The sequence below is a fragment of the Schistosoma haematobium genome, chromosome ZW, assembly GCF_000699445.3.
Source record: "Schistosoma haematobium chromosome ZW, whole genome shotgun sequence".
In the NCBI taxonomy this organism is placed as follows: domain Eukaryota; kingdom Metazoa; phylum Platyhelminthes; class Trematoda; order Strigeidida; family Schistosomatidae; genus Schistosoma; species Schistosoma haematobium.
The window spans coordinates 24,580,536-24,595,254 of NC_067195.1; the positions used below are offsets into that span (position 1 = coordinate 24,580,536).

Below are 14,719 nucleotides of genomic sequence, written 5' to 3' on the forward strand. Positions count from 1 at the left end.
AACATGAAGCTACTGTATACACATGATTAGTTACGTTATATCTACTTATCTTCCGGTAAAAACGCCTAGACTTTTGAATAGTTTCTTCACGAACCATTCTATATAGATTTAGCCTGATTGTTAGAAATCCAGCCATTTTACTCAATGCCCGATGTGCTTTAAATTATGATAAGAATGGGGATTTGTTGAGATTGTAGTAATTTTAACAGGTGAACTCATGAGCCAATACGGCAGTCCAGTGATTCCGGGTTTTCAGTGGTATTCTAGCTTACATATACTCATGAACTCAACTATACTTTAAATGGTAAAAACATGATAATACGAGTTTGAGTAATTATTTCCGTTGCCAGATCTCTTAGGCTTTATACAGTCTAAAGGTGCTACAAGTATTTGCAGTTTGACAGCTCCTGGACCAGTAACATCTGTATAATCGAGGTATGCCAACCCAGCCAAACCAGAAGTCAGGAATGAAGACGTTTGAAAATGTTTTTGGGAGGATATTTGTGTATCGAAGGAATTTTTGACCTAATCTGGCAGGACTTACCCACTCTTGATCTGGTGTGGTTGAGTGGCAGAGAGCCTTCAGCTAGGTGAGTCCAGTAAAACCAATGTGGTCAGAGTCAAATGCCGAGGACATACAGAGATACTGATGTTGAGGGTTTATTTAACGCTACAAGTCCATTAAAAAAGCTCCGAAATTTCACTTTAAAAACCCTTATGAGATCTTATTTCTGATGTATCTTATTTAAATTTCCTTTCTTTTAAAACTTTGAGCAAGTAAACAATTTCGGTCGTCCATAATCATTATTATCTGTGTACACTTATTGTGACGTTGCATAGCTGTTAGGTTATTTGTAGTGTCGGTTGCTATGTTAAGCTTACATAGCTTATTCTAACTTACGGACAGGTCAACATATCCATTCTTCTTCAGTCATATATGTGACCCTGTTATTTTTGCCAATCAACCTTGACTGTTTTTATGTGAACGTATATGTGTTCATTGCTTATGTGACTCACCACATGTCTGTAACTTCTTTTTATTTGAATATAAATATCGATTAACGTTTGATTAAATAGAGTTGGCTCACACGCCTTCTGCAGTGCGCGTCATTTCGTTTAGCTCTCTTCTCTGCATTTCCTTCGCTTAACCCTCTGATTGTCTGTCCAGACCAATGAGTGTACAAAATATACATATTCAAAAAACTATTCTCGTTTTGACTTATTTAATTACGTTATTCACCAACGCAAGTTCGGTCGATAATAAGATACGAGGATAGCAGGCATGTATATTTCGACAACAATCATTCGATAATGATAATCACACGATCAAATTGGAGTCAGATAATGGGCCACGGAGCACTAACCAGTAAACACTTGACTTACTTTGCCCTAATTGAATTATATGAAGTAGCAATTCAGATCGCTTTATCTAGTTTCTCACATAACTTTATTTGCCTATGTATGATATACCATTTTCTTAAATCTTCACTGGGACTTCACCAACGCCTTCGTAAACCTTTAGAACTCCGTTCAAATTAGCTAGAACACAATCTGAAGATTCGTAGTCTAAAGTATTTACATGATATAATGTACACAACATCTGTATTTAGTAGTTTTCTGTATTCATCTGGTTGAAATTTTCATCGACATAATTACTTTTCTCAGGTTTGAACTTGTAGTGGCATTGGGCCCTAACCACACGATCATCAAAGCTGAACACGAGAGGATTGGTGAAATAGATATTCAACATTTGACGCGGAGAAAAACCCAACGATGGGAACGGCGGGAGCAAGAAATTGAATTAATTCGAGTTGATGGGATGGCATGGCTCGGCTTTGCAGGCGTGGTCACTGTTGAATGTTACCTTATATATTTTACTCATATTAAATTTACTGTTCTATCTCCAGCCTGAATGTGTTCTTCATCATATATTGGTAATTATTACGATACGATGAGTCAGTGTAGACAATGATGTGACTTCCACGTAAGGTCTTATAGATTAGGCAGTTACTTCGTAACAAATGTACAATTTTCGGATTCGATCTATCATTAGAGCAGCACTAATAACAAAGTTGAACATGATTCTACAAACTAACCATGATCACGGTATAGTACCTGGTACAAGCATATTAAACTTACATTACTGTGAGCTCATTTCGGAATTTTATATCTGATTGATCATGTAAGTGTTAAATGCATAAATTAATTTTTACTGGCAAACCTGCGGTCAGTTATCTAACTGATTCGAATGTCCTATACGTGAATGCTTCAAAAAATTTTCGTTCGTCTGTCCATGTACCAACTGTATTCTGTTACTATATTCCCATAAGTACCTGAGGCGCGCTGGTGGATCGACACTGAACAATGTGTAATAATTTTAATGCAATGCAGATTGGACCGGCCTGATGCAACCCTAGATTTATTCCACTATAATACAGTTCTTGGATATCCTGTTCCCAGCAGTATTTCTGTTTGTATACAGTTGCTATTGATTCTAGGTGCCAGCGTCAATAAAAATAAGCTGTAATTCCGGTGTTAATCGAATACCATAATTATTTCGGCAAACCTCAACACGTTCAGTCCTAGTATAGTGAACGAAGACTTGAAGGGGAAAATCAGTTTACTGCTTTACGCAAAATCAAACAGTAGCTCTGCAAAATACGACCATTATAATCCTAATTCCCTCTATATACTGCTTATGTCTGTTCGCGTAAGTAGGGCATACCACACTATCATAACTGAACGCTTACTACTACATCAAGTACTGGAGTATGCATTCAAAGACATTTGTGATCCAGTCCTTACTTAATCCATCAGTCCTTAATCATCAAGGTAAATACAAAAAATACAATACTCGAGCATTACTGCTTGAAACTCACAACAGCTAAAACTTTGAAACCAAGATCCATGCAACAAACACTATCCCTTGCACGGAGTATTGTGCAGTTTTATAGGCATTCATTAACAACGGGTCTTTTCGACTTTAGGGTAAAATGAGGATGGTGAAGTCAGGCTACGGGTTCTCGTGAATATGTTGTTGAGCATTTCGGACGTCGTTATTTATCATCTATTGACAGCCCCGACCGAAGCTGCTACCTTGACGCGGTGGTCGGGCTTGCCTATCATGATGACCCAACCGAGCTATATTGGCTGGAACATATGTTCCTGTAGGTTCTACCATGCCAGGCAGGTCGATTGGTGAACGGTAAGACTAAGAGCAGCAACTCAAAGTCTGAGGGCGAAGTCGTACTGCTGACTGTAGAGAGGTGTGACAGCAGTAAGGTGTTTCCCTCGGACATCCAGCATGACAGCGATGCTGCCTTCCCACAAGGAGGGGTGGGGTTAGAAAAGGTCGACCCCAAAAATGTCACACCTCACCTTACCTCACGGATTTCCGTCTCCGGCGGTAAGGCCCTTTGAAGAACGGAGCTAACACGTCAAAAACCTTCCACAAAAAGGCCATGCGCGACCGGCCTCAAGCAGTTGTCCCTTGTGCTCTGCGGTCACGCTCCCAGGTCGTCAAGACCAACACCAATCCAATTTCCTTTTCAGGTTCCTCAAGAAATACCCTTCCACGGTGTGGGCAGCCGGGAAGTGACATCAGCCCTCATACCCGTAACAGCACACGATCCATTGACAGCATTTTTCCGTCACGCGTCAAGTTTCGTAATGTTTGTGCTTGTTAAATAGCTTCAATTCCAGTTTATTAGTAGTTTGACGTAGCTGTTGCTCACAACCTGGGCGAATGTTAAGTCAGTCTGATGTGACTATTTGTAACAATGCAATATCAACCAAGCAAATTTCATCATTTATGAAGTCAAAAATAGACCGTAGTCAGATTTTTAGGCAAAAATGAGCTCGTAAACCTTTTACATTCGATTCACATCCCTAATTAAGCCTTTATCCATTATAAGTATTATCGTTTTTGACTGAACTGACATATTATTATGTAACGTATCTGAGAAAGAAAAGTTCTATGAGTAACAATTGACAATAATGGCTTTTTCTGCCCTCTTTCTGAACATTTGCAGTAACTGTGTAAAACATTATTGTAACTGTCACATTAATTGGTCACATATTCCTCATAAATAAAACGATGCGTGTTTGATTTGAGCATGGTAACCAAACCATGTGGCTGGTTAATAGTAACTTACGGTGTGTTATACGGTTAACGAATGAACCACAAACAGAATATGCAATCCCTGACTAAATTATAAATAAGGTTCTAATACATATTGACTACTAACATCTAAATAGCGCTTACCAACGAATTTGTAGTGGTATTGGTTTTACTGCATGTAAACTGTGAATCGCTAGTTGTGTTATGAACGCTGTGGTTGTATTTTTCATAAATTCCATATTACTTCTTGAAGTTTTTAAAACGGTTTATTTGGTGCCTCCTTTTTTGAAAATACCAAATGACAATGAGGGGGTTAGAAAATGAAGAGCACTGTTTACAGCCTGTAAGACATTTATAGGTACATTATATCAGTTGATATTTCATTTACTTGTTGAGAAAAAATTCTAATCGTCTGTTTTACGATTGATTTAGTGTTTTTGAGAATTAAAATAGGTCAGTAAGGTCGCCATATGTTCTCTGATTTGCAACTTATGGTTTCTGTCAACTAATTGAGAGGCTCAAACCTTCCCAATAATGAAGTCTATGCTGGTAAACAACTTAGCGAATTTCTGGGTGTGGAAAATTATGTGACACTGTGTTTACTAATGACTACTGCAACGTTGATACACCTAGTGAATTATTTAAATATAAAGTTAACGACTATACTCAGTCTTTTGCGCCATAAATCTTGTTAGTGTGTGGAATTATAGTTAAGTTCAGTAATAGTACTGCTTTAGTAATAGACGTAATCCAAAGACTGTAGATATGTCATAATGTGACTGCCTAATCTGTATGATCTTACGTGGATGTCGCATCATTGTCTACAGTGACTCATAGTGTCGTTACAATTGACAATGATACTTATTACTTCAGAGGAACACATTTTGGCTAAGGGTGGAAAAATATATTTGGTGTGGGTATAGTGACTACATCTGCAAGGCTGAGCCATGCCATCCGATTGAATAAATGTTTGCACGCCCACCATTGCCGACCCTCTCTAAGTGTTGCATGTTGGATATAGATATTTTCAGTTATCAAATGCTTGATTTTAAAGATCGTGTGGTTAGGAAACATTGCTACTATAAGTATTCGTACGAATATGCTGTCATAGTGAAGAAACCTCTATATACGATGCAACATTTTGGCGAAACTTATAAACTGGCGCAGTACTATACGTTTTCCTAACTAATCGAGTACTTATAGAGCAAACATTTAGTTACCCTTAATTTTCACGTGTTGCCGTTAAGATTTTCGGTATAATAATAATAATAATAATAATTTATTCTCAAATAACAGTTTGTTACATAAGGCATGCCAGTTTACAGGCAAGATCAAATTGATACAAATGATACAATATCCACTGTAGTAAATTACATAACTGGGTTGATAATTTATAAGATATAAATGTAGATGGTTTTATTCAGTATCACAGTTAGCGCGCTTCATGAAAGTTGCGTTGCGAATGTGCAACTGATGGTCGAGGATAGGTCTATTGAAGGTGGGAGCTTCTAAATGTCGCAACCTTATGTCCATTTGGGATGTCTAAGGCTTTGAGGATGGTGCAGGATAAAATCAACCGGTCCATATCACAAGGGGGCTGAAAGAGGGAGCAAGTAAAAGAAAACACGAGGGGCAGAGTAGCCAATATTCATGAATGAATGTTTAAGGTATGATTACTCATTCTAATTTTCTTTTATTAAGGTATATGTTAAGAAAGAGCATTTAATAGGTTAAAGAAAATAAGTGTTAACAAGGTGTGAGTGGACATACAACTGACAAATGGAGGCGATTCGGAAAGGAGCTGAGAGTATGGGATTATGTGTGGTTACAAAATAAAATATGGTGCTAGAAACAGTATTGTGATATACATTTGGCTATCTTCCTTTTATTATCGAAGCTATTAGAGCCCCTCTTATTTCTTTGTATGATTTTTTTCCAGGTATTATAGGGTCTTGAGTAGGCTTGTAATAGGATTTCTGGATAGGAAGTGAAGCTAATTCAACGTCCGTAACACAAAGTTCAGTATCAAGAACTGTTAGGTCATTCTCATTTCCATTACGTTGTTTTCTGGACTTATCAAGTTTTAAACATATACTGTGAGGTTCAGTAAAGTAGTCGGTATCCCAGATTAATTTACGAAGAAACAATCGAGAACCATGTGCACTACAGGACAGAGAAAGCCCCATTAGTGCTCTTCCTAAAAATGTTGTGGTTTTGCTGTGACAATAGATCGCTTAAATATGAGGACACTTAATGTTCGTGCAAACCGATGTATACCCAACACTATCAGGAATTGAAATACGGACTGACCGCCACATTTCGGGCCATTCAAGGTCGTTTAAACGAAATGGCGGGCAGCTCTGAGTGAACCTGACCTTTACCGTCCCGATAATAGCTTCTCACGTGCCTCGGCCCGTTTAGTCCAGAACATAAATATGAATCTACAACTACGCGCGCTTTTGAAGGTTGTAACCTTTTTTCACGTGGTATTATTTTATTTTACAATTAGTTTTTCTCTTTAATTTAACACTTAATAGCGATAAATAATTCGTCACTGATAGGGTTCTATCAACTCGACACCTTATTTAGGAACTCAACGTCATAAATTAATCTTGCTAATTTTCACGCTATCTCTATCACCAATTAACGTTAATATATTTACTCTTAACTAATACTGGGTCTGATCCTACCATAAAACTTTACACGTTCACTAACTTAAATTACAACTATCGCCGTCCACCTAATTAAACTTTGTATTTACATCACTTCCGATAATGTCCAGGCCATCTAAAAAACATATAATCTCTCCTGATGCCTATAGCACTTGCAAAAGATCCAAATCAGTCACTAAAGCGAATAATGTGAAACCTTATAAACACACTGATCAGTCTGCATCCTACTCTGATCTTCCCTCACCCACACTAAACGTGCACCGTTTACTTGGACAAGACATATCACTACCTTGCATCTCGCTTGTCGATATAAATAATAGCAGTCACATACCGTTAGAGTCGACATCATTTGTCAGTCCAAACAAAAGCACCACATGTTGTGAGCAGTATTTAGACAGTGCTGTTGACCCCAAACACCCAGCAATCTCACAATTGGCCATCCTGAGTAGAGGCCCACGGAGTACATGTAAGCCTGCCTACAATATCCAGCCCGATGATGTAGGTCTTGACTACTCACCCAGACATATACCCCATCCCCCAACGAAGTGTGCACAAAGTGACCACCCGGTAGACACCTGCAACAGGCCTGTATGTAACCATATCGACCTTAAAAACTTTGATATTAATTCCAATAATCTCACCACTGGTAGATCTAAAAGCAGCCAAACAGAACTTAGCCTCACTCAAACTATTCAAGACCTATTACCGTACAAATATTTAATCAGTGTTCCAGAAAATCCCGATCTGGAAATTATAAAAAACACTGAGAAAGTAATTGACCATATATCATCTGAAGTGTTGAAAAGACTTCAGTGTATGCAGAATGTCATTGTGTATAATATACCTGATAGTACGAACATAAAGATTGCTAAAAATACTCTACTACAAGAATGTGGATTGTCGCAATCTTGGTGTGTAACAAGAAGATTATGTAAAGCACACACTAAAGCCTCCTGTCCCATTCTATTTCAGTTTGGTAGTACCAGTGAAGCTAATCACCTCCTCAATAGTCAGTCATTACTGAGGCGTATTCCAACATTTAAAAAGATTAGGATCATTCATGACAGGACCGCTATCCAGCGTCGAATCTGCAATGGAACACAAACTGATCAACCCAGCTTACGTAGCCGCGGCAGTTACAGCTCTTGTCACTGCACAAATCCTAAAATATCATACACTGCCCCCCCCAAAAAAAAACGGAGGCACGTCGGACACTGCTATTAGTCCCAAGGACAAGACCGCACATAAAGCAGCTACAACCACTCATCCTCAGCCCAAACACTCAGCTACCCCAAAATGCCAAACCACTTATGCCTCAATAGCGTCCAAGTATTACCCTAGTGGCCCCTATAAAATGCCCAAAAATGATCCTCCCAGGAATTGCGCTAACAGCTACAGACTCTCAGACACCACTGTACGAAATAATACCAAACTCTCCGTAAAAACCCACCAATACTCCAGCACCCCCAACCCAAAACATGCACCTTCTCGTAGCAATAGAATGCCCTACAACAAACATAGTGAACTGGCAACACCCACACGTGATACCCATAAGTCATATAGTGTCAACCTTGTAAGCCCCATGAACCAACACAAAACTATACACAACAGAAACACCTCTCCTGGCAACAATAACAGGCATTCCTCCATTCCTTACCAGAAACATACAACCTCCCCAACTAACCACAATAGGACTAAAATTGCCCACCGCACCCGAGGAAGCCATAACGTTGGCCTACTTGGGAACCCACCTACTGATTCTAGGTACTATCTAAGTCAAGCCACCCAATACAACGGCCTAGTCCCCTCTAATTCGACATACACACTATCTCATCCTTTTTTATCTCTCTCCCCCTCAACATTACTGCTATGGGGTCTCCAAATGTTGAGGGCGACAATCCCACTATTCTGAAACCATCTATATACTCCGATTTAATGGGGAGTGGCACATCCTACTCAACTTCGACAACTGTCTTTAGTCTTGAAAACTCCTTGACTGAACCCCCTGATCATTCCCCGGACACATTACCTAACCATTCAACTCTACCTTCCACTCTTAGACATACTTCTTTCACCAAAACCACACCCGACTACCCTTCTTGCATTAACCCTACTGGTAATAAACTAAACGCTCATCAATATGGAGTCAACGCTCCCAATTCTTCCTTTTCTCATGGCAAAACAGACATCATACCCTTCTACTAGACAAACAGTCACTATACCTGACACTTATGTTAATCAACGCTCGATCTGTACAAAGTAAGATGACGTACCTACGCACCCTATTACTTCTAAACAACCCCTCACTTGTTTTGATAACGGAAAGTTGGCTGTCCTCCGATACCACAGACACATATCTACAAATAGACACCTATGAGCTCTTCCGTTGTGATCGAGTCACCAAGAAGGGTGGTGGTTGTCTCGTTTATGTATCAACAAGTTTGAGAGCGGAAATCTATAGCGACCAAGTCCTCAGCAAACTTTCTGAATCGATATGGCTTACTGTGCACACTCATGAGTGTAAAATACTAATCGGATGCATATATCGAGCTCCTAACACTCCTAGTCCAACTGACACTATTATAAGTGAGTCATTGGCTCAGGCTGCCTCGCTTGACTTCACTTACAACATTGTATGTGGTGACTTCAACCTTCCCACCATCAACTGGAAAACACATTCTGGCCCATTATGCTTTGAAAGCATACTTAGGTCCTTAGGCATACACGGCTGGCAACAACATGTACACCTGCCTACACGAAATCACAACATTCTTGACTTGATATTCTGTCATAATGTCACACCAACATCAATGGTAGTTGGCGAAAAGTTTCACAACAGCGATCATAAAATAGTCCTCTGCACCCTTCCGATTCTTGCCATATGCAACAAATTAAAGACATTAAACACGCGATTCCAATATAGAGACTATGCAAACGCTGACTGGGAAAACTTTCGATTTCTAATAAAGCACTCTGACTGAGGCAGTTTCTTTACCAGTAATAACCTCTTAGAAACATTAGAAATATTCAATATCACCACCAAATCTGCACTAGACACTACTATACCCTCTAAAATTGGTTTTAAAACAGTTACTCCCTATATAAACCAAAAGACTAGGTCTAAACTGCGAAAACTGAAAAGGATGTACTATGTATCAAAAGACTTCAGTGCCCTGCACCAGATATACTCTGTACTTGACGGAGTACAAAGTCAACACAATAAGCATAAACAGGTAGAGGAACGTACTGCACTCGCTGCTGCATCTAAAGCCCAAGCCCTATGTCGTCTCACGAAACGCATAAGAAAGAACACAGATCACAACATTCACTCCTTACTGCACGATGGAGTAACGTATAATGACCAAACCGTCATATGTGAACTATTAAGTGAATGGTTTTCTCACAATGGGAATACATCAGATGCTCCAGATATCGACATAAAGTGCACCGGCAAAAACTATCTTAGTACCATAAACTTCGACATTAGGAGTATACATACCGCCATTAAAACCCTTAAGCCAAATGCGAGTTCTGGTGCCGATGACATCCCTTCAATCGTTTATAAAATGTCAGGGCCGGACATACAGACGCTACTACTCAAAATACACACATTATCTTTAGAGACAAGTACATATCCGGAAACCTGGAAGGTAACGTATGTTCTTCCCAAACACAAATCCGGACCGAGAAACCTGGTTGAAAACTACAGACCTATAAATATCACTCCAGTCATATCACGCATAGTGGAAAGAGTGATACAAAATCAACTATCTGATCACCTACTCAAGGAAGATCTAATAGACCCGTCACAACACGGCTTCATTAGAACCAGGTCGTGCAGTACATGCCTGATAGACTTCTTTAACGAGGTTACTCGTATACGTGACCAGAAGAAACTAGTTATTATACCATACTTCGATATTAGGAAAGCCTTTGATAAAGTACCTCATAATCTTCTAATCAACAGACTGAAGTCAGTTGGAATTATAAATCCCCTTTTGCAATGAATCAAGTCTTTTCTTACGAACAGATATCAAATAACCAAGATTAACTCTAATACATCTACACCTTGACCAATAACCAGTGGTGTTGTGCAGGGTAGTGTCTTGGGTCCATTGCTCTTTATAATCTACATCAACAATATATGCAAGTGTTTTAGCATGGGTAAGACCTACCTCTATGCCGATGACTTAAAAGTCATCTATAAAACTGACATTTGCGATTTACGCAGTACTATGCAAACAATCCAACATGAACTCAACATGGTAGATGACTGGTGCAAACGCTGGAGGTTAGAGCTCAACATAGAGAAATGCGGCTGGTTATGTATAGGAGACACGTCTCTTAAAATGAAACTAACACTTAGCAATCACACACTGCCCAGACTGGCATCAGTAACTGACCTAGGGGTACATTACTCACACAGTCTTAATTTCTCTGAACACATCTCAGCCAAAGCATCCAAAATGCGGAAATTGCTTGGCTTCATTCTCCGTAATTTCTATCAAAAATAATCTAAAATCCTTCTTTACAAAGTTTGTGTAAGACCTATCGTTGAATACTGCTCGTTCTTATTTTCCAACCTACGCCCATCTGATATACTAAAGGTGGAAGGAATACAACGAGACTTCACCCGCAAAGTACTTAAGACTGACTCGGTCATTGACTACAGTTCTCGATGCCAAATCTTAGGAATAGCACCCCTTTGGGAGAGAAGGCTTAGGTCTAATTTGATTCTCTACTTCAAACTACTTAAAAACCCTACTTATTCAACATGTCAGATAATTCTTGCCCGAGATTCACATGAATACGGACTTCGAAACAAAGTATCTACGGTCAAAGTTGAGAAATACAGATCAAAAACTCGGGAAAACTTCTTCCTCACCAAGTATGCAATAATATGGAACAGTCTCCCCTCCGAGACTCGCATGGCAGATGAACTACATACGTTTGTGAAACTGCTTGATCAAGCCCTCACTCGCACTGATCTTGCACGTACGAACACATCTGCGCCCCACCCAGACATCATAGGCTCTCTCCATGTCTAGACCAAAATGGACTTCAAGTTCAGTTTGCCTTATTTTTCCTACTTTGCAGTTGTATTAATTACTTTTTCCACCCTATTTCTTCACTTGAAGTAGACAGGTAACTCACTGGACCTATCATTACTGTTAAACTAAACTCGGTCGATAAGGGACACTCACTACCACCCTAAAAAGTCAAGAGGACCGCACAATCGGCTGCCTACCACCAGTGGTCTTGCATCTATGGAACCTGTTACCAACCAACTGGTTAAGACAACAGAAAATAACATCAGCACCAAGTTACTGTGAGTTCCTTCCTGTTTATCCTGTATTAACTTTTTACTCTTCTGTACACTATGTTGACTAGCAATTAATATTATTTCTCCACTCGTTCCCTTATCCACAACTCATATACTTCTATACTTTTTCCGCCTGCTTAAATAAACAACTATCCTACAACATACCCTTCTTAACGCTTATACTCTGATTGGCAAACTATACTTTATACTATAGTCAACAGAGGCACTGCATCGATGCTTTACCCACAGTCCATAGCTTGTAACTGCCTGATAAGCTTGTAAAATAGTACTTATAGAAATAGTGCTTTCCAACAGGTTGTGAAACAGAGGATTGTGTGAGGTATGACGTATATACAAAAATAAGCCTAAATGAGCCTAACATCACAAAAGGAGGGAGTGTGGAGTTACTGACCAGCAAGCATTGATGGTGAGGGCGATAACTTCAATCCACCCGTGTTTGTGGGGACAGAACATTTTGTATGTATCAGGCTCTTTATAATTGAGAATAAGACAGTCAATCTGAGATATAGATTGTTTTCTTACGCTCACCACTCAGACTCACGTTTCCAATATTATGCTGGATTAGCTATTCTACTAAGACAACCTATAACATGCTAACTCGGACTTTTACACTAGGATTGCGTAGCTGACATCGGATGGACAAAAAAAGAAGAAAAAAGACAATAAAAGATATAGTCACTAGTATTCTTAACACTTCACCCTCTATATACACACCCTTCTAATAAACCGCTTCCCTTGTACCAACCTTGACTTCCCTTCCTTCATGTGAGCTTACTCCAACTTGTTAAACATCACAACTCATTGTTCTTTATTAGTACATTCTCTAATATGGAGCCTCTGACTTCACTTCACTCTAACAAGACATTATATGAATTTAATCTACCTCTGTCCGTTCTACTACACAATGTTAAGCAACCTTTGGCGTTCATATCCAAGTGCTTTGCTGTTCTTCTGTTTCTCTTTTTTCTCCTTCAGAATCTTGCTCTGAGAGCACAGCTATGAAACTTCGGACGTTTCGAGCAAACTTGACGTACGCATCCTCTCAAGGTCATAGTTTACAGCAAGCGCTCTACGATTTCACTTTATAACAACTATAAACTTAATAAGTTGGGATGCATTTTGCGAACCAACAAATGTTGTAATTTATAGATCATGCCTGTAAAAACGGTGTGTACCTGCACATGCAGAAATATATTATTATTATTATGTCTCAAACATACTTGGTTTATATGCAGACAAACTAGACCGAATTATACCATAAAATAGGAAATAAGAAGTATACAGAACGAAGTCAAAAGGTGTCTGTGATCGTGATATACTATAACTAATAGATTGAAAATAACTTAAGAATAGTAAATCATATAATAGTAACCAATAGGTCAAACGAAAGCTTATGATAAAACGAATATGGATATATATGCGTAATCTAATCACTTAATAATTATTCAATGAGAATATATGTAATAGTAATACATGAGTGATTCCTAGCAGTTACAGTTATTATGCTCTTCGTTCGGACATAACACCATCTGCATTATTTTTGCCGGAAACATCTCTGACTAAGGGCGCTCGGAAAAACATCCATACCAAATCATTATGAGTACGCCGTGCTGCATATCCCTCGCCATAACTACTTAGCTTTAATTTCATACAATGCGTTAGATACACTTTTACTTCGAATATGCTTGCGAATCTCACCATTCTCAACTGCGAATATAATGGCGTATTCGTAATCCTATACGAAGTCAATAGATATTGGAGAAACTAACTTTTCTGATTACATCTTGGACACAGTCCTGTTTTATTATGTTTGGAAGCTTCGCGATCCTAGATAACAAGTCTCCCGTTCTCATTATATGTGAGAACAAAATGTTCGTTAAGCATTCACACTCAACTTTAAATCTACTCGAAATAATCAAATGATATGCCTCTTGACAGTTTACGGTTTTACACTGTGAGCCTACAATATCAATGATAGGAAGTTCGTTAAACGTATGATCTTCAGGCAAACACGTGATGGGACAGTGAGGCCACATTTTATGTGATACAGAAGAATATATGTCCGAGTGATAACATCGAACATTACTGAAAAACCTTGCTCTTCATAATATAATTTTCGAGTGTAAACATAATAAAATAGTAGGCATGAAGCAAGTTGACATCGCTAGAGCTTTATGCTAACCACTATCATCAGAAGGGTAATCTTGAACCCATAGATTGGATGCTTTTTAGAACAAAAATTAGGTAGGAAATATTATGATAATATATTTCTGCAAAGGCAGGTACACGTCATTTTACAGACATCATCTACAAATTACAACATTTGTTGGCTCACAGTATTCTTCCCAAGTATGGTCGTTAAGTAGAAATAATGGATAAAAGTGAATAACAGTACATTCATTCGGATGAATTTGAATTTAACTGACATTATTATTATTAATGGATTTATTCAATATTACACTTTGATACAATGTAGAATCCTCAGCACAAGGTATTTCAACAAGTTTATTTTACAAAAAATCAAGAAACAAAGGAAGAACAAAGGTAAAAAATATCTGAAAAACTGTACAACTTTCCAGACTG

General features: G+C 38.7%; 1 protein-coding gene across 1 annotated transcript; it reads left to right on the forward strand.

The window, feature by feature from the left end:
• Positions 1–5,556: 5,556 nt before the first annotated feature.
• On the forward strand, positions 5,557–13,424 carry MS3_00001115 (uncharacterized protein). Its single transcript, XM_051208622.1, has 2 exons — positions 5,557–5,787; positions 5,834–13,424. Exon 2 carries the CDS (start codon positions 6,895–6,897, stop codon positions 8,014–8,016), a length of 1,122 nt encoding a protein of 373 aa, XP_051070805.1. The 5' UTR covers positions 5,557–5,787; positions 5,834–6,894; the 3' UTR covers positions 8,017–13,424.
• Positions 13,425–14,719: the final 1,295 nt, after the last annotated feature.

Excerpts from the sequence above, each read along its gene's own strand:
- MS3_00001115 (XM_051208622.1), top strand. The coding sequence starts at position 6,895 with ATGTCCAGGCCATCTAAAAAACATATAATCTCTCCTGATGCCTATAGC.